Source organism: Dromaius novaehollandiae, chromosome 9, assembly GCF_036370855.1.
Source record: "Dromaius novaehollandiae isolate bDroNov1 chromosome 9, bDroNov1.hap1, whole genome shotgun sequence".
NCBI classification, from domain to species: domain Eukaryota; kingdom Metazoa; phylum Chordata; class Aves; order Casuariiformes; family Dromaiidae; genus Dromaius; species Dromaius novaehollandiae.
Window position 1 is genome coordinate 22,133,437 of NC_088106.1, and position 20,514 is coordinate 22,153,950.

General features: G+C 38.5%; 1 protein-coding gene across 1 annotated transcript in view; it reads left to right on the plus strand.

Annotated features, from left to right (window-relative positions):
* Window positions 1-19,525, plus strand: part of FARSB (phenylalanyl-tRNA synthetase subunit beta) — a 41,968-nt gene extending 22,443 nt beyond the window's left edge. Inside the window, exons 16-17 of the mRNA XM_026109758.2 lie at window positions 983-1,135; window positions 18,844-19,525. Of these exons, the coding sequence (XP_025965543.1) occupies window positions 983-1,135; window positions 18,844-18,995 (305 nt within the window). The 3' untranslated portion in view covers window positions 18,996-19,525. The remainder of the gene's footprint in view (window positions 1-982; window positions 1,136-18,843) is intronic.
* The last annotated feature ends 989 nt before the right edge of the window (window positions 19,526-20,514 follow it).

Consider the following 20,514-nt stretch of genomic DNA (forward strand, 5'->3'; position numbering starts at 1 on the left):
TTCCTAGATTATTCCTCTCAAAAAGGAGAAAGGTTGGAATCTGCAATGAGTAAAGCTTCTTTGTAGATCACATTAGTTCTAGACAGTGTGTGTGGCAATGGTGTAGCCTAAAGACATATTACTACAAGTTCATTATAAAAGTATCTCTACAGTATAAAAAAGGAAAATATATTTTGATGAAATGAGTAATATAAGAAAACTTACAATGGAGAAGCTAGGTTTTTGAGTTAAGGCAAACATAGTGCTTTTATGGCAACACATGAGGGAGGCAACTTTGAGTCTTTCACTGGCACTAGATTCAACAGCCCTAGAGGGTATCTGCAAAATAAGTTCAGTAGAATCACAGCAATAGCAGCTGTCCTAAATGTGACACACTTCTGTCACAGTCCTGAGTTTGTGAAATGTAGTACATTTTTCATAGTCACTTGGATTTGGGGATGTCCAAGATGATCATGAAAAGCATCAGTTGTGATTTGGAAACCTGCGTGAATTTAGATCTTTTCATAGATCGCCATGCTAACGTTAACAGCTATTTCAAGTTGTGGGCTAGTTGTTTTGTGCTGGTGAGTGTTCTGGGACCAAGTTGTATAACAATTTAGTTTTTCCATCAGTGTCACAAGTTTTTTGATGCTTGCCAAGTATTTGCATTTTGGCTGGTCTGCTCTGAATTTCTCTAGTGCTTAACTATATGCTTGTTATCTATCGCTGTTTAGAAGATACTTGTATTTAACAACTCCGTTTCCTGCCCAAGGTATAGTATACTTTAAATCCATATTTCTGACTGTGAGAGTCCAGTGAGTTAAAGAAATCCAATTATTTCCTCAGATTATGATAGGTGTGTCATAGAGAGGGCATTTTGCATACTCATTTTTCCTTTGAGCACCAAGTGCCTCACTATATTACAGAAGGAAACTGATGAAAAAGGCAAGGTTTAAAGTGTGATAAAATTTCCCAGAAAATATAACTTATACTTCTTCTTCAGATGTAGGGGCAAGAAACTACCGGCACCTCTGTGCACTTTATTACAACAAGACCCCAGGGTTTGAGATTATCCATGGTTTGCTGGACAGAGTCATGCAGCTTCTGGAAGTACCACCTAACCAAGAGAATGGATACATGATCAAGGCAACTGAAGGTAAGGAACACATAGCTGCAGTGTACAGCAGAGGCTGCTCTGGAGCTCAAATGTGCCATTGCATTCTGAAGTGGATTTTCTATTGTTGTCAGCAGTAGGCACTAAGAGAAGAGTTAGCATCATATATGCTACCTTACTGCAGTGTGGATAAAAAGGCATAAACAATATTCACTAGTTATTAAATGGGACTGGTGTCTTTCTATGAGCTATTCTCAGTAGTTTTATATAAATTGTGAGCTGACAACATTTTTTTAGGAGACTCAGAGTGCACCATGAGCTTTATGGACTATTTGCAATGAATTAATTCAGCAGTTGTTGGAATAGATAGGAATTCACTGAATGAGTTAATGAATATGCCAGATACCCACTGCATTCTCTTTGACTAACCATGCCTGGAAATGACAACTTCATACACCTGATCTTTTAGTTTACAGCTTTTTTTTTTTTTTTTAAGTTTGCGGCTTTGCTCTGCTGTCTTTGAGACTGATCCTGCTGCCTACACAAGTAGTTTTATAACAGGCCTCTTGTTTCTCCATACAGGGTGAGCTGCACATAAATTGAAGTAGCATCCTTAAGTGCAGAATCTCCTCTGTGTGTCTATGTGCATATACATACAAGAGAGAAAGAGCGGGTGGCCACATTGCCTTATTGAGAGAGCATAGATCAATGCAAGAGAGCAAGCACGAGCAACTAATCTATTCTGTTACCTCAAATAGTAATGTAATAAATACAGTAAAGAAAAGCAAGACTCTGGGGATGGTAGCTGCAGAGTTACTTATGCCTCATGCATTGACGTTCAAAGATACGAGAGACATTGACATCTTCCCAAGAAAAGAACAGATAAGGGCAAAGCTTCTTATTCTGTGGGTCTAGAAGAGTCCCTAGGAGCTGGGTGCTCAGCTGCCGTTGAAAGGACAGTCAGCTTGTTAGATTCCTTTTCAAAACCCAGCTGTAGCTTGGTTTTTTTGAATAGACATATCAAGAGTTTGTTTTAGGACCTGGAAATATTTGCAACAGTTTTGTATTCTCTACTATAGTGTTTCAATAATGTCTGACTGACTTTAAAAAGAATAGGAAAAAAGATCTCAAAGAATAATCCTTACACAGCACGTAAGTCATTTCTAGATCCTAGTGCTGTTAGTATTCCTGATGCTGTGGGATTTGTCATGCCTTTTTAAAATCTCTGCATTCTCGTGAGGTTATTCCACAATGTTTTTAGTGCAAAGGATAGATTATGACTTGTCATATGTAATATGTGATAAGCAGTTTGTGGCTTTTGGCTATAGATAAAGAATAAAAAGCGCCTGCACCTTCCTGTTTCACTGGTGATGCAGAAGCTCCCCGGGATGACTCGCAGCTTCCCTGCAGTTCTCCCGACATTGGAGTTTAACCTTGGTGACGATGCAGATGGCCAACTGTCCAGTGCCATAGCGAATGCAGTGTCACTGCACCAACTTATTTAAAAGACCTTGACTGCAGAGAGAGTTGGAAGTCAAAGTAGTTTGGAGTTGGGTTTTCTTTTGTTTTTTGTTGTTGTTTTTTTAAACTCGCTTTGCACTCTGCCAGTTAAGCGTGTGCGAGAGAGAATGTCAGCAGATGATGGAGTAAGGTCAATTGTTGAGTGAAAAAAAGATATCCTGTAACATCTTAACAGACTGCAGCATACTGAAATATTCAGTAGAGGAACAGTGCTAGTCACTCCAGAGATTCTAAATCAGGATAATAACACAGGGTATGGATTTGTAGAGGTATTTTTATGGAGCACACTTTTTTATTGCCTGTTCAAAATTAAAATTTGTATACTGAGAAAGAGGTTTATCCTATGAAACTGATTATGATTTAGAAAGATTCCAGATAAGTTTTGCTGAAGAGCACATACAGGAAAAAGTGAGACTAGTATGCAGCACAGTGTAAAGAGTGTCTTAGTCTTCAGTTGTTTTTATTCCTTATGTAACTGATTAAAATATTTCCTGTGATTATTAGAAAATAATATGGGGGAAAATGTTGTTTTGAATGAGCAACAAAGAAGAGATTGAGGAGATGCACATGGCATATATTTGCCTCTTTTCCAAATTCATTTTGAAAAATGAAATGCCTGTACTGTATTCCTGTTTGGTCCATATGTGCAAATCATGGCTATTTAAGCCCCTTCTGTTCCACCAACACCTAAATGCCCTGTGATTTGACCTTAAGGTCAGAGCCTTATTGCATTTATAGCAGCACCTGTGAAAAAAGTACAGATGCTAGAAAATATGGGTGAAATTGTGATGTTCCCCTGGCCTTTGCACTACTCTCTGGTGTAATCTGAGCTAGGTAATAAACACAGAAGGGATGTTTTGAGCGACCTTAAGGAAGAGGGGGTTTTAAGTGACTGAGTTTAAGGATTTCAAGATATATTTGGCATTCAGTGCTTTCAATTTCTTAAAAGTACTAATGGAACCAGTTCCTTTTTTACTATCACTAAATATACCAAATGATACAACTTTAAAGATGAAACTCTGAAAATCTACCCATTCTGTTAAAATAAACAGAACAGACTTTCTGATATATTAGCAAATCCTACGGTTACCGGCCTAGGAAAGCATTTTGCCTTTTTTTTTAATTTATTTTATAGCAAAGCCATCCATAATCAAACATAGATTGAGAAGAGTACTATTTTTGCATTGCTCCTCTTAATTTGTGTGTTCCATAATGCAATTTCTCTGCATACCATACCATTACTACAATGTAAAGAGCAGTATGGACATGTATATGTAGGAGGTAAACAAAATTAAAATAAAAATAACTTTTTCAAGAATAAAAATATGAGTGGAAAGAGCCAATCAATTTAATCCGATATTCTTCGGTAATTTTATTTAATAACTTGGGGTTTTTTGAGATCAGTTTAGTTGGTTTCACTTCACTTGAAATGAAAACTAGAGGCATTCTGATAAATATAATTGAAGGTGTTCTTAATTACAAGTTTTAATCTCTGCAGAAATGGGTAAATTTTCTGGAACATTTTGATCATCTTCTCTTCTACATGGCCTTGTCAAAGGACTGTTTTCTTCCACTAATCAGGACCATAATCATAAAAGGTGACATTAATCAAGGGATTTGGATCCATAGTAAAGTCTTAAGTGAAAAAGAACAAAAAGAAGGCTTATGCTTAATAAATACTGCAATGGATTCTATATTTCAATCTTCAAAGGAGTGGTGTGATACCATTTGTGCTATAAGGTATAATTACCGTTTTTTACATTACTACATTTAGAGTGACTGTCCCTTATTTAAGAAAGAAACCCTATTTTTGCAGTACCTTTTAAGAGTCTCTGTACCTTGCAAATGTAAATGAATTAGGCACATCAAACTGTTTGAAAAGGAAAAATAATATCCCTTTTTATAAAAAAGGGATTTTTATAAAAGCAAAGCAACTTGTCAGGTTCGCAAAAAATGGTAAAACTGGGCATCGAGACCACTTCACTGTCTGTCCTGTTGCCTTCCATGACAAAATTTATATTTGATGAAATAACAGCATTTACTCCTGTGAAAACAAGCAATTGCTGAATGTGTGAAATTGTGACATGAGCTGCTGCTTTATTTTTAAGATATATATATATGTTGTCAATTCTTGTGAATTTCAGCTAAACTCTTGGACTTTTTTCAATAAATGTTTAGTTCATGCCATTCATTCTTTTATGGTAATCAACAACTTAGGCTGGGAAATCAGCCAGTTTGCATTCAACTAGAATGCATACTTAGTCTTGCTTCCTTCACTAATTAACAGTTGTCTTAAAAGAGAGAGAGAGAGAGAGAGAGAGAGAGAGAGAAAGAAAAAGAGAGAGATTGAGATTGCACTCCTTTCTTTTTACTGCCCTTATTTAATTAAATGAAAGGTGTGGTAAAGTGTAGAAAATTTTAATTCCACAGTAAATCATAGTAATAGCTTCTCATCTAATAAGGTTTAGCTGTGAAATTAGAGGTGTAATAGTTATCTCCATAACTAAGAACATCAATAAACATTTGCTTTTACAATAATAATTATGCAACAAATCACAACCTAAATCTCCTTTTAAAGGTAACCTCAATTCAGAAGACACAAGAGGAGGGAAGTCTGGGACTAATTCTGAGTTATATGTACGGATTTGAGCCCGTGCATCTATCTTCTGTGATCTGTTTAAATTGGGAGATTGTAGTACACACACATGTTTAGTGCCTGTGTTGAATTTGGCATCATTAATACCCGTTTTGTTTTAATGAACTCTAACTTGGTTGCTGTCAATGGAAATCCTGGCTTTTTAGTTTCTTGTCTTGGCAACCATTGCATCATTCATGAATGTCAATAACTGTATATTTACTCATAAATAACTAAAGGAAATGTGCTTAGTATGAAGCTTCAAAATATCGTTTGTGACATTTTAGAAAATATCAGCCAATTCTTAATCCATCTAATGGGCATTCAAAAATAGATACTTTATAGATGCCATTGCATCCTTGCAATTGCATTTATATAACAAACTTGTAATTTGAAAGAGTAGAATCAAATTTATTTAACAACATCTGTTTTCCATAAAGTATGTAAGCTGGTAATTGGTTGAATTTAAGTCTTCTGCATTTCACGTTTGCTTGATTCCCAAAACATTTTTTTTGTCACTCAGGTTCAGTGTCACAATCACTAGTTTTTGGTTATCTTGATTATCCATCTTGGAATTACTGACACAACATTAACATTTCTCTAGAATTATGGAATTCCCCAGTACTGTTATTGTAAATGAACAAATTAACATCAGGAGGCAGGATATTTGCTTTGAGGATTTACAGTTCTGGTGCCTAAGACCCCTAGTATATCTCAAAAACATCCTAATCGTGGTAGATGTAACCAAACATTATCTTCAGTTTGTCAGTGGACTGGAAGACACCTGATTATGTTCAAGAATACCTTACTCTTTTTTGCAGATGAAGAAAAGAAATATTTATTAAAAACTTGTGCCTTTTCTATCTCACTTAAAAAGTTCAATCAATCTCTTTAATAAATGAAAATATCTCCACCTATGATTTGTTTCTGATATTCCTAAAAATCTTTTTAACACTGTCCTTATTGCTGCTAGTTAATTAAGCTTCCCCAATCTCTTCAGTTTCCTTGATGAGTTTTCAGCCACTGATATTAATCAGATTTTATGAAGTGCAATTTATTTCTCTCATTTTGAGTAGTTTTTCTAATTTTTGACTGCCTTTACTTCACCACTGAATATGAGTAGGGTCTACCCAAAGCTGTTCACAGGGGGTTTTTTGTTTCCTTTTTTTTTTTTTTTTCGGAATCAATACTGATGTTTATCTAATAAATTGTTCTTGTAGAATTCCCAGTCTTCCACTCCTATGTTTGTTGTTTTGTTTTCCCCTAACAGTACTAAGAGTTAGGACCTTGTCTTTTTAAATCTGAATGATTTTAGTGCAAGTTAAATGCCCAAATACTTTTAAACATATTACCCTAAATCTGCACAGCTCTTTAGGAGTTCCAGCACCAATCATTACGATGCCTTAACTGTAAGTCTATGGAAACTACAGGATTTGGGGAGCAAGCTGTCATGTCAACCTGTAGAGAGCTGCAAACAAAGTTCTCACATCTTCCTCTTTTCGCATGTTGCAAAATTAGGTATTTGTCACTAGTTCTCATGGCTTTCCCAGTGTTGGCCACTTATTTAAGATCTTAGAAATTTCCAATTAATTTCTTATCCTTTTCTCTTAAGCAGTTTCCCCTGCAGCATCAAGAGAGCTTAGTTACATGAAGAAATACAGCTCTAAGAATTCAAAATGAAATGAAGTTCTCTAATAAGATGGGTGTGGCTGCTGATTTAATGTCCTTTTAGTTGTCTGTTATCTCTGCTCTTTATTTCTTTCTTGTGCATACAAGACTTCCAGTTTCTAGGCACTGAATCCCTACAAACTGAGGCCAGGTTTGTTGCAGCCCTAACAACTATCTTCTATACCAATGTTGATCCTTCAAGTTTGACTGTAATTGAATTAACACTCAGGAAGGTACCTGACAAAGATATGATACAGAAGAGTTGCTTATTTTATTTATTTAGCCAAATTGGGAGCGTACAATGTCTGGAGTTTCTCCAGATAAACCTGATTTATCAGAACTGGACAGCAAGCTGTATCACTGGACATCTCAGAGGTTTTTGGCTATTGGAAGGGAAGCAGATATGCCAAGCAGCACTGAAACAGTTTGTGCCAAACAAGCAGTCCAAAGACTATCAGGAGGAAAGGCATCAACAAAGTATACAGGAGTGTGCTGAACAATAGTGGTTTCTGGAAATAAGTCTCTTTTCATTAGCTTTGTTACACTTACTATGGAAAAAAAAAGGGATGTCAGAAGTTAATGAGTTTGATGAGGACTTTTTCCGTTTCAGGGGTCATTTCAGCTCCTCTTCTGAAAGTTTTTGAATGCTTCTTCCTGATACCCTTCAAGTATCATCAGATTGCACAAAGCTTATCCCCCCAAAAGATTTATCAGGTAGACAGAAAAGTATGTTATTTCAGCACAGCATGGGACAATAAAAGATTTGACAGGCTTAAACTTTTTTTGTCTTTTAAATTTTCATCAACAACTTAGGTTTGACAGACACGTTTTCCCCTACATGTGAAATAAAAAAGTTTAAGAAGAGAACAAAGAAAATATTTTTTTCCTCAGATAAATTCAGACCATTATTTCAGATGAGAAACTGTACTTTGAATCAGTTCATTTAGAAGTATATTTCCCATGGTATAACAGTGGGAGGAAAAAAAATGTTTGGAAACTACAGGATTTGAGGGTTGCGGGGGGGGCAAGTCAACTTGCTGAGAGTTACAAATAAAGTTCTTAAATTTTCCTCTTTTTCCAAGTACTAAATAATTAAGATTACCATATTTTTCTTCCCACTGCATTTTTTTTCTGACAGATTAGGAATGCTTCAAATAGTAGTAACATTTCTCCTGACAGTTTAGACTTTTCATTTTCTGTCAACTGACAGAATCATCTAAAATGTTGGCGTTCATGTTTCTGAGCTCAAGATGCTAATATCATCTCCCTGCCATTTAGGCTGTGTTTTTCTGCTGTTCCTTCACTGTGGAGGCCTCTTCTGAGTTTAATTCTTCTTTCCCCAAAGGCAACTATCTTTTTTAATCATACATCACAGCAAGTCTAATAGATAAAAATCTTCCTTGCATGAAGAGTTTAAGAATTCTGGCACAGCTTACATTATACTATATAGAATTAGGTCACTACTTTTTTTGTTGTCTATCCTCTTCCATTTTGAAATAGAAAATTACTTCTTAATTAGAAATTATATTTTCAATATAGCTGTTGAAAAGCCATCTCTAGAAAAGAGATGATTCATCCAAGTCAGTAAGCAGAAATAGCAACAAATTACAGATCTCCTTTCTGAGTGAACAGGGACCATGTCAGTGATCTCACAGAGCTGAAGGTTGGGGTGCAAATAATTTGAGTTTTATTTATGCCCAGGGTCATATGTTTGGGCTGTATTTTTTCCTTAAGTGTGGGGGTTTGATTTTTTTTTTTTTAAGGAGCCAGTGAAGGCCTTTGCCACATATGCATCGGTTTCCATAGATATCCAGAGAGATACAGCAGGCTGGCTGTGTTGTGAAACTGATGTTTGGGGTGACACCAGCCCCAAGGTTGGTGGCTGATAGCAGAACTCCACGTCACCCGTGGAGTTCATCCGTTCTCATCGCGGAGGCCCACAGGAACACGAGGGGCTTGAGGGGACACGCTCAGCGTGACATTGCTGCAAGATTCAAGGGTTAAGCAGTTCTCTGATTTGCTTTGATTTTTGAACTGTGATGCAGCGAGAGAGGAAGAGTGCTTCAAATCTACTGTGATACACATTTTCTTTCAGTTATTAATACAATGAATATCTAAACAGGAGTTTGCAAGATTTTAGCTCAAACTTTCACATCAGCGTGAATGCAGAATCCTAAGGCTGGTGTTTCTCATGCCCATGGTAGAAGAATTGACTTCACCTTTTCTTGTGGCATATGTATTACAAAACAGAAGGTAGCAAAGAAATGCTGAGCTAGTGCAGGCTCAGCCTAGTATGTCTGCTGGTCACAGAGCTTCCTCAGTTGGACTGAGAAGCAGAATAGCCATATTTGTTACAGACTCTGCATTGCTTCTGGTCATACGCTGGCTTGCACGTAACCAGTTTGAGCATTTGGGCTCCTAGTGGGATAGCCATAATCTTAAACCACAAGGCTTTGATTTGTAAGTGAAATGTTAGTTGCTAAAAACTAAATGACTAACAGTTTTAGTGACTGCTGAAATTCTTAGTTTAATTATGTACTATTCCATGCTAGTTTGTTAAGCCATTTTCTAAAAGGCATGAAATGTGGTAGCCATGAAAGCATAACATCAGGTGGCTGTATCTATCTCAGAGTGAGTAATGTCAGGGCTTTGGAAAGGGAGGGTGGCTTGATCTAGGGCATGAAATGAATAAATATCGTACAAACTAAATATGACATGCTAAAGTAGTCCTACAGGCTGACTTATTGCTGTTTCTTGTTATTCTCTAATGGCCTATATGAAATTAGAGCCTTAAAGCCAAAACCTGCTGGATTACTATACGTACATAGAGTATGTTATGCCCTCTGCCATAAAGAATATGGCTTATTCATTCTTTGTTCCCTACTCTCTGACAGATTCTGATGTTTGTAAAGGTGAATTATGCTTTTAGATGTATAAAGAGGGACAAAAACAGTCACGGAACAGAAAGAAATTAAGTTTTCTAATGTTCCAAGTTTTATGCTCGCTAATTCAAGTGATATAGTAGGACATCTGAGAAAACAGAGCTTTATTTGCGATTAGGAATTCTCTAGTTTTATAAATAGCTGTGACACAATATCAGCATAGGTTTGGGACTTTTAGACAGGACAAACTCTAACATTCCGGATAAATCCAGATTTCAAAACTAGCCTAAAAACAAAGATTAGCTATGTAATGGTAAGTTTACAGCGCACCTAAATTCCAATGTAGAGTCGCCATTTCCCACAACTGCTGCAAAAATGCAAATTTATTAAGCTCAATGAATTTATTACACAAATACTAATTTCTAGAAAAATATACAGAATTTGGGAGAATTCTCTCTAGGTTTTCTATTCCAGACAAGTTTTTCTATACACACCATTTAAACGATCACCCTGGTACTCCAGAACTGAACGCATGAAATCCTGTTACCCAGATCAGTGACCTGAGGTGCCTGCTTTCCTTAGCCTCAGCATCCGCACAAACACCACTTTCCACTGGGAGAGGCAGGAACGTAGTGCTTTTACCCACATAATCTTAAATAACCTTGACAGTACTGTAATCCTAGGTACAACACAGAAGAAGGAGCTGTAAACCTGTTACCTTCCTTAAGCCACCTCCTGACTTGGTTACAATAGGGGCACCCAGCGACAGCCACACACCTTCTGTTACTGCTCTTGGGGAGCTCTACAGCAAGAATTAGAAATGAAGCTAGGCTAAAAATCAGCGTCCGTCTCTGTATTCAGGGGGAAAAATTTGCTAGATATACCAGTCCCCAGTCCATCACTGCAACACACTTTCTTAACATGATTCTGACAACTGATTGTGGGCCCAAGCAGTGTTATGGTTACTTCACCCTGATTACAGTTAAAAGTTACTTCAGGCGTTGTAAAAGTAATGAGATGAACAGGACAGAGTCTGCTAAATGTTACTTATTTTATCCAGGCAAAATATTTACAAAAAGAGGGCATTGTGTTTGTTTGTACTTTATAATTGGAGACAAACCAGAATAGAGGATATTATTAAAAAGATGTGTATTGTAAATTTATATTTGTAAAACAATATTGTCAAACCTAAATATTCTTAAATATAGTCAAATACAGAGTAGAATATATTCAATTGTAGAATTTTATAGGAGGGTTCTTAGAAAATATAAAAATGATTTAGTTTGCCTCATACCCGCCTTGAGGCACAAATTAATAAAAATGCAGCCCTTGACTTGGTTGCAATGTGAAAAGATGATTAATTCACTGATCATTGCAAATTTGTGGATAATTCTGCTTAGTTCCTGGCCTCATTGTGGCAACAAGAACCTTAATATTTAACTCCATTTTTGGATATACAGAGTATCTGTCCAGGTAAAGAACTGATTGTCCCTTTTCCCCTTTTCTACCACGCCTTTTGTATGGAGGCTTACGAAAAACGTTAGAAGAAATCAGAATGAAAGATGTCTTTTAAAGAGAACCTTAGTAGGCTCTGGACCTATTCATTCATATCATACAGCTTTTTATTGTCTTTTCAAATGTTAATTATCTTATTTCCTGCTGTGTCATTACCACTAGGTGTGATTTGGGGGGTGGAGGTTCTGGCTGGGCTTTTCTTAAGAGTTCCAAAAGCAAGAAACTAGAACTGATGAGTATCCCACTCAGCCCCAAACATTTTTTCCCTGGATGTGAGAGTGGGTATGGGGAAAGAACTGCTGGCAACGTGTAAGAGCAATTGTTTTCTCACCGTGTGTTCCAAAATTGTGCAAGATTTGAAATCTCCATGGTTTAAGAAATACCTTAAGGTGAATCATCCCATAAAATATGCTTTAGAGGTCTGTGTAGTTCATGTTGCATAAGGTTTTGGGAGTCTGAATGTACTTACTGCATGCATGCACAAGAGAAGGTGGTTGCCTCTTAAAATACTGACTCCTCTGAGAGTGGATTGTGACTTTGTATTTGAGTATTTGTCTAAAATGTGAAGAACCTGCTCCTAAAAAGAAAAACAACCACTAGCCTCACAAAACTAAATTCCATATGACATAGCACAGGTAAAATACTTCAACAGGTGAGTCAGGATGAGGAAGTGAAAGGGCAGCTGGAGTGACTAAGGGGAATGGGAATTAAGATGAAAGACTTCAGAGGCCACATGAGCTCCACTCTGTTACCTTCTTAAGCTTCAGCTTCCGATGTTCCTTCAAATTATGGGAATGAATGGGGAGGTTTTAAGGCTTAGTGCAACTGTAGGCCTATAATACTACTTTAATCTATTTCTTTTTGAAAAGGAGGGAGCATAGAGTAGAGAAAAGAAACTGTGCAAGGTGTTTGACAACAAAGAGTGCCAGGAACTTGGAGTTTTTTGAGGGTCAATTAGCCAGAAAATGTGCTAAAGACTACATGCTCTATTGGATTACTGGCCAAAGAATTACCCCAAAGCAATCAAAGTGGCCCTGTTGCCTGAATTCAGAAAGGCAATTACAGATTTTGAGGACATGCTACAGAAGCTTTAATTAAAGGTATTATTTCTACATCACCGAACACTGGAAATTAAATTTTTACTTGCAGCCACAAGAAGGGGCTTTTGTCTGTTGCTTGTGTGTAGTATGTCAGCCTAAAACACGACTGGCTTTGGAATCTCTTCTTTAGGAATGTGTATTGTGTTTCACCCTACCCCTCTTGTAACTACCAATTATACTGCTGACATACTAAAAGGTGGATTTCCACTGCCAAACCTTCTGGCTTCCTCTGACATTGTATAGGTCTCTATCAGCAGGGACAATATGACTGGGTTTCAAGGTGAAGTTTACTGAAGTACTGTTTGTACCTACATCTTTTGAAATTATCCTAGCAAAATAGGTTTGTGTGCAGAGCAGAAAGGATTAACTATATCTAAAGAGTGATAAATGTGTTACCTTTAAGCATATGGAATAGCAAATTGCAATTTTTCATTGACTTTTAGCTCTTGATGTACTTGATGATGCAAACAACCAGATCTACAAGGGTGGGCTTTCAATACAATTGCACCAGCAGCAAAGGCAGTCACTTCCTAGCATGCTTATTGATAATGGTGCCCTTCAGATGAGCTATGGTGACTACCTGACTAGTGAAAATTTTTTCAGGAAAACATGTTTGTCTGCTCTTCACACCTGTATAGTTCCTGAGGACGTTACATAGACATACTGTACAAGGAAGACTTGTCAACTTTGAGTTCCTGCTCAAAAGTTGCAGGTCACTGCTGCTAACTTTTTGGAGAAGGTGCCCTTTGGATTAATTTTGACATCAGGACTTAAATGAAGTGATACTTTTAAATCGGAAGTATCATAAAATTAAGAGTGATGGGCTTCAGCTTATAGCGCAGTTTATTCAAACAAGACAATAGGACGTGTATTTTTTCCTGGCTTCCCGTACATGCCAGTAGTGTAAGCACATGTCGCTCACAGGGCCTTGAGTCTCACTCCAAGGTTTTATATTTTACTGCAAGAGATAATGTGATAGTCCAGTCCACAACACACTACACAGGTTTTGCTAGAAGTCTAAAACACTGTTGCCATTTACTTGATAATACAAGAAACACACAAAGCAGGAAGAAGTCTCCTTACCTTTGTTTCCTGGGTATTTTGATGCATTTTCTGGTTTGTTGTCCTGTTCTATGGGTTGCCCAGGTTCTTCTTTAACTCCTGGCTTGCCCTCTGCATAGTGAGGTTCTTCCAGCTCAGCTCACCTTTTCTAACCTTGGTTGGTCCCTCAGTCAAATCATTCCCCTCTGCCACAAAAAACATGCATCTCTTTTTCCCTCTTTCTGCTCAGTGATCTTTGGTCCTTCTGAGTTTTATCTGTTTCTTTATGTGGTTTCCTTGCAATATCTGTGGTTTTTTATCTGAAATTTACTTTCACTCCAAATTCTGGTGCCTTTGCAGAGATGTGTGGACAAACACCAAATTTCAGGCTTCAGCCAATCTCCTTCACTTAGATGTTTGGTCAAAGGGGAAGTTACTAAGTCGAGGAAGCCTGCAGAGGCTCTGCCTGCTGGACGCAGTCTGGAGGCCAGTTTGACAAACATGGGTAAATTTAGCAGCATTCCCTCGTGCAGCAATTACCATAACAACAGTTTCATTATTAACCAGACTTCATAAATTATCTGTAAGGCCATTCCTCAGCTTATGTTCCTTTGGTGCAAGAACCAGACGTGAGCTGAACGAATGCGGATCCTAAAGCTTTTATTAGGTACTTTCTTTTCTATTTGCTTATTGTCTGATTTCTTCCAGTCATGGAATAATACCATGTTAGTGCCATGGCTGCAAAATACTGTGCAGACAAGTGGTTGCACTGCCAAGTAAGAAACATTTCAGGGTTAGCATAACTAAGATGAAAAGGTGATTTGAGAGTCCTGTTTCCTGCACTTTGTGGAACTACGTGTTCCCTTTGAAATTAATTTTATGTTTACATATTCACTCTGCAAGGAATCTCAAAGTAAGATAAATAACATCATGGTCAGTTTCCAGCATTGAATGCAGCATATGAGACTGAAAACATGGCTGAATGCCTAATGCGTAGCCTGGAGCAGAATATTCAGAGCCGGAATGAATGTATGGTTTCATGGTACAGGCTTGAGTTCACTCAACACCTTGTCCCACTCTCCTTCCTTCTCTCAGCCACGCTCTCCTACCACCTGCCTTGAGCAGCTCTGGCACAGACCTGTGCATGCCATGAGCCAGTTCAGCTCAATAAAAGGGCAGAAAAGTAACCCGACAAAAAGTTAATGCTTTGAGGAGTATTCTGGAGTACTTGAGGAGTATTCACCTCATTAGTGAGGTGATGCAGTTTACCTGGCATCAGCAGCTAAGGAGCAGGGACAGGGAGCAGTGAGTGGAGAGCCCCCCACCTTTTGCTGGTGGGAAGCCACCAGTTCAGTGCAGTTGTGTTATGAAGCTGTACCATAATCCCTGGTCTGTTCATGTTAAGAAGGGATAAATTTCTACCAGTGTTCAGGTTCTAGCTAAATTAGCATTTCACCTGATAGCATTATCACGTAGCAGTTTCATGGCTTCCAGTATAATGTGTTGAATTGCCAAAATTTATTATAAATATGCATTATTTAGTTCAGTGCTAGAGAACTTATGAAGTTTACCTTCTAGGGAAATTCAGTACTTTTGGATGTGAGGATTGGGTAGGGCTTCAAGTCCCCCCACCTCCTCTCCTCTTTCTACCTAACTTCTGGCTGGGACCCCAACAACTGGTTACGCCTGGATAGCAGAGCAGTTCTTGTGCCTAAAACCAAACGTTTCTTTCACTCAATGAGAAGCTGCACCGATCTTGGAAACTGCCTTCAACAATTTGTTCTTTTCATTCCTAGAAACATAAATCATCCCTATGAACTTAAAAAAAGGGAAAAATATAGGTAGCAGTAATTGTTTCCACATTCCAAAAAACATAACGTGTTTTACCTACGTAGTGTGTTTTACCTCTTTCAGGAAGCATGCCATCTGTAGCACCGGTAGTCGCTGTGTCATTTCTAGCTCCTCAGAGTCCACCGCTTTAGGACCAAAACAAGTGCTTAGACAGGTTTGGCTGCTGGATGACTAACCTTGGAGCCTGTAGTACTCCCCTTCTAGCAAGTCCAGTAATTGGTGCTCACACCAATTACTTCAGCAAGCTTGCTGTTATGAAGTCCAGCTGAGGGGTATCTGGTGTACACAAGCTTTTTCACGATCAAGACCATCCAATGACCGTCCAGGCCCTTGCTGTGGGCATGAGCAGTCAGTGCTCCTGAAGATAGCCCCTTGTTGCACCCGGCGGTTGAATCGGCCTCTGTGAGAAACTTGTGGCTCAGTATTAACTCGCTGAGTGTTGTAGTTCAAACTGCAGGGAGGAAAAACATGTAGTTGTCGTAAGGATACAGTGATAAGAGCTGCTTTTGCAGTAGTATGCAGTATTATTTTAGACCCCCACTGAGAGGTCTAAAACCAGGTTAAAACAGTTAAGTCGTGATATATTTGGAACTGGATGTGCAAGAGAATAAAGTAACTTTCCCCAGGTTACACACTAAGCAGCTCAAAAGAACAATTCAGACTCTCAATTTTCTCACTAACCATATTGTTGAAGCCTTATTTTCTTTTTCCCTATAATTTTGTAGTGGGATTCCATGACAACATTAACATTTGCTTGCTTCTTGCTCTTGTGCCAGTTTAAGTTTACATTCAAGCTTCTAAAAGAATGTCACTGTATCCTGCTCACATGAGTGGTACAATACAAGCTTTATTCACAAATAGAAAAACTTTTGCCACTAACTACAAGGGTACTTTATTTTTAGGTTATGTTTTCAGCAATAATCTGCAGCGTGATCTGTATGTGCGGCATTCGTTTCTTTTCTAAATTTGTTTTGTCAAGTTTTATTTTAATGCTCATTTTGAATACTGCTGTTTGGCGGTGGAAAGTGTCTATTTGGCTAGATTCATGTGTTAGCAAAATTTCAGTGTCTAGATAATTTTATTTTTGTATGTCCAATATAAGTAGTTGGTTTGCACTCGTAGCTAAGATTTGAACTGGATGATCTAAAAGATATCGGTTCAAAATATTTTTTAAAACATCTGCTATGTTCCTGTGATCATTCACCAATGCCATTAGATTTCATAAGACTGCCAAAACTGAAGTACACATTTGCGTTAATTTGCACTTCCAGCTAGTGGGACAATGAAGAGACTTAATCGGTGTTCCAGTTCTTGCAGCTGGAAGCTATGACTACAAACCTGACAGGAGATTGTTCTTAAATGAACTATTTCCACTATGGAGCTAAAAATGAAAATATCTCTCGGCTTGCCGACTAGTGGTCCAGAGCATCATGAACATCATGAACATGTTCCTGAGGTTTGAGGTTAAATTTGGCCTTCTGTTGCCATTTTTAAAAAGCTCCTTGTAAATGCAGTAAAATGTGCTGGGCTGATCCAACCCCAGGTCTTTAGTAGCATTTGGAGCAATCAGAGAGTAGATTGCCCTTAGGAAATTATTGCAATCCTTTTGCATTGTCCAGAGCATGCTGAAGGGCTGAGTGCAGTGTCGATAACAGGCCAAAGTCTGAATCATCGAAGCAGCTCCTCAGCACATAGTTGTCCTCATCCTGTTACAGAAGCAAACAGTGCAGGGATGTTTCTTATCTGCACTGGTGCAACTTGACTCATACCCAGGAATTCACTCTTTTTGTAGAAGATGCTTTGTCAGACTGTAGGATACTGAGAAGAAGATGCAGGACAAGGGGGGTAAGGGAAGGGGTGTTGACTGTTCTCTGATACTGTCCCTCCTGACTTGTCAGACTTCTGATTGGAAAGCCAGTAAAGAATCCTCCCTCTGTGTAGTTGCGCAGTACCGTAAAAAACGCAGCCAAGGCAGCTTTCAGGATACAGGAGGATCTGCAGGATTCAGCAGTCTTCTTTAATCCTCTTCTCTCCCTTGAGGGGACAGTTCACAGCAGTCACTGCAGCACCACTAGCTGGAGGTCCCAAGTGGGGTGCCTTAATTTGATGGCATCCAGGCCTCGCCTCATTTTCAGGATGAAAATAATTGAAGGAGGCAAAAAAAAATACCAGCTTTGCATTTCAGCTTAGACCACAGAAGCTTACCCCATTCCTTCTAGTTTAATGCAATTTCTGTTGGAGCATCACAGTACTCTAATCATGCTGGAACTGACCAAAAAAAGAGAACGGAGGGGTTGTTTTTCCCCATGAAGTATTCCCTGCCTTAGAACATATGTGTTCCATGATTTTCCTCTAGGAAAAGGTATTCAAAACATCCTAAATCTTACTAAGTTTGAGCTAGATTAAAATAGTATCTACCTACAACTGATAAGATGAAATGTAGCAGTAGCAGTATACTTGAGGAGTTTCACTTTTAGGCTCTGTCCCATTACAGAGTGCTGGAGATGTTTGTACTATATGCCTCATTATTAGAAAAGCTGGAAGAAAGTGTTTATCAACCATCACAACTGTAAGGAGAGTAAGACTTTCTGACTGCTCAGAGCTGGAGCCTTTCCTTGTCCGCACAGGAAAGGGAGGCTGCTTTTGCTTGGTTTTGTTCCCAGGTGGACATATGCGTTCTGAAAGAGGTGGATTCAGAAGGGGGAGGTTGCTTCTTCTGGTTCTGGGGGTCTGTTTTATCTTTTGAAGAACTAGCAGATAAAAATGCCACTCACTTCAGAACAGAAACAACAACAACAAAAAAAGCAACTGTGGCTGCTATATCCAAGCTCAAACATGTTGCTGGTGTAACCTTCACACACATGGATAAGTTCCCAGGCAGGAAAGGCTTCAAGTGAAAAAGTCCCCATGGTTCCTCTGAGTCTTCTATGGTCAATTCAACTTAAAAAAAAAAAAACTTCCAAATAACATTTAAAAACTTGGAGCTAGGTTTGAAGTAAAAGGAAGATGATCTGAGGCTTTCTTTGGGTCATTCATTATTTCAGTTTTAAAGTATATATGAAACTGCTTAAAAGCTCTTCTGCAGATGAGGAATGTAGGTTAAGTTTCTAATTATGTGACATGTAATCAAGCGTGACATTCCTACTTACCGCTTAGATCACAGGATGCTTTATTTCCCTAAACAGAAAGGTGGGAAATATTCAGGTGTTAAATAGTACCTAAAGCCTGCAAGAGTTCTTAATTTCAGTATCCCTCGGCCTTTACTCATCTATACTAATTTCTATTACAAGAGAACCTTTGACAAAAAAACTGAAGTGTGAAAAATGCCCATGCTTTGGGCTTCACATTTTATTTTTAACGCTGTTTCCTCGTTCTCTATCAATCATGACAACTGTTAATGCAAGAAAGTGGGAGCCCATTCTTAGCATCTTAGCAAAGAGAACTGTTTAATACTGAGAGCTTTGTTCTCCATGTTAAATGCCTATTGACTTCTTTGGCCTGGAGAAATATTGATTTTTTCTCTCACTTTCTTTACAGGCTCTGCTTTCTTTCCTGGTCGCTGTGCTGAGATCATTGCCAAAGGTCAGAGCATTGGGAAACTTGGAGTCCTACACCCTGATGTTATCACCAAATTTGAGCTCACCATGCCATGCTCTGCCCTAGAGATCAATATTGAGCCGTTCGTGTGAAGGCAGGACTTTTATCCTCCTACAGATAGCCTCTTTCACATGCAGCACCCCAGCTCTTTTGTTTTTCTCTGCAGGGAACATCCGCTTATGCTTTTATGTTTTAATAAACAAGAAAAACACAGTCTGTCTCCTTGGGTAAATATGTTCCTTACACTGCAGTTAGGCTTGCTTCTGCAATGTAAGAATGTGGTACCTAGGCCTAGACTGCGCCGTCAATGTTTTTAAAGCGGGGAAAAAAAAGAAACAAGTTGGGTAAAAGCCCAGTGTTTTACAAGAGAAATGTAATGGCAGAGCACATGATTAGTTTTCAAAATCAGAAATGTTCCACAGACACAGCTTCATACTGTAACCGATTATGGCTGCATAACAGGAATCTCATTCTTTTCTTATTGCATGAAATAAGATAATTGATTAGAGCAAATGTTGAGTGAATGTGAGCAGAACTAAGGAGTTGAGCTTTTATTCTGTACGGTTGTCATGTGCTCATCATTGGCTGGGGAGGAAAATAAACTTGTTTCATGAAAACCAGAGCTATTTTGTAAGCAAGATGTGTGTAATAGCTGCTTCCCTACTCCAGACATAACTGTTGATCCTTTATCATTCTAAATTCAAAGGGGGAGGGGATGGGGGAAATTAAATTTTTTCATGGTTGAAGTATGCCTAGTGGTTTTGAAGCTTCAAACCAAATTGGGGAAATGCATTTAAGAGCATATGCCAGTGGTCTTGTGCATGAAGTGCTGAAAAATATGAAAGCTTTTGTCTGAATGAGGCTGGGATGTTTGTGTGCAGAAGTTCACGTGTTCCCCGCTGCCCTTACATAGCCCTATCAATGGATTTCTTAACGCTGGCAGCACAGCAGAGTTTTACCTCTCTTCCAGCCTTGCTTCTGACAACATACGAGACTCTCTCACAGATCAGGATTTTCCTCTGGGTGGATTTTTGACAACAGTTATGCTAGCTAAGGTTTGGTCCATTGCACTTCTGCCAGCTTGGAAACAGACCCTTCATCCAGACACAGCAATTCTTGATATATCCATTCTGGTGTAACATAACTGAGTGGGTGGCCAACTCTACTTTTCAGCTAGCTCCTTACTGGCTTTCTAATGAAGTTAGCTATTGCTCATTTGCAATGTTATACCCATTTCTAATGTTGCATGCTAACACTAGTAAATATTTTACATTAGGCCAAAACCCTGTGGCTCATTTCTGTTATGGGAGCCAGATACTCTAGGATGCCCAGAGGAGACAGTCCAAGGTTAGACAACTGGGTGATGGTGGAAAAGGATGTTATAATTATTAGCTAAACAAGAAGAGATGTATAATGGTGATGATAAGATCAGCTCATAGTTTTAAGAGCTGCATGTCTGCACAGACCCCTATCTCTGGACCCATGATGGCTTTTAAATGGTAGATCTGTCATTAATCCTAACAGGTGGGAAGGCAGCAGGCAAGGCTTTTTGGTACAAGCATTAATCTATTATGAAAAATGCACTAGAGTTACTCAGCTGGAAACCCTACA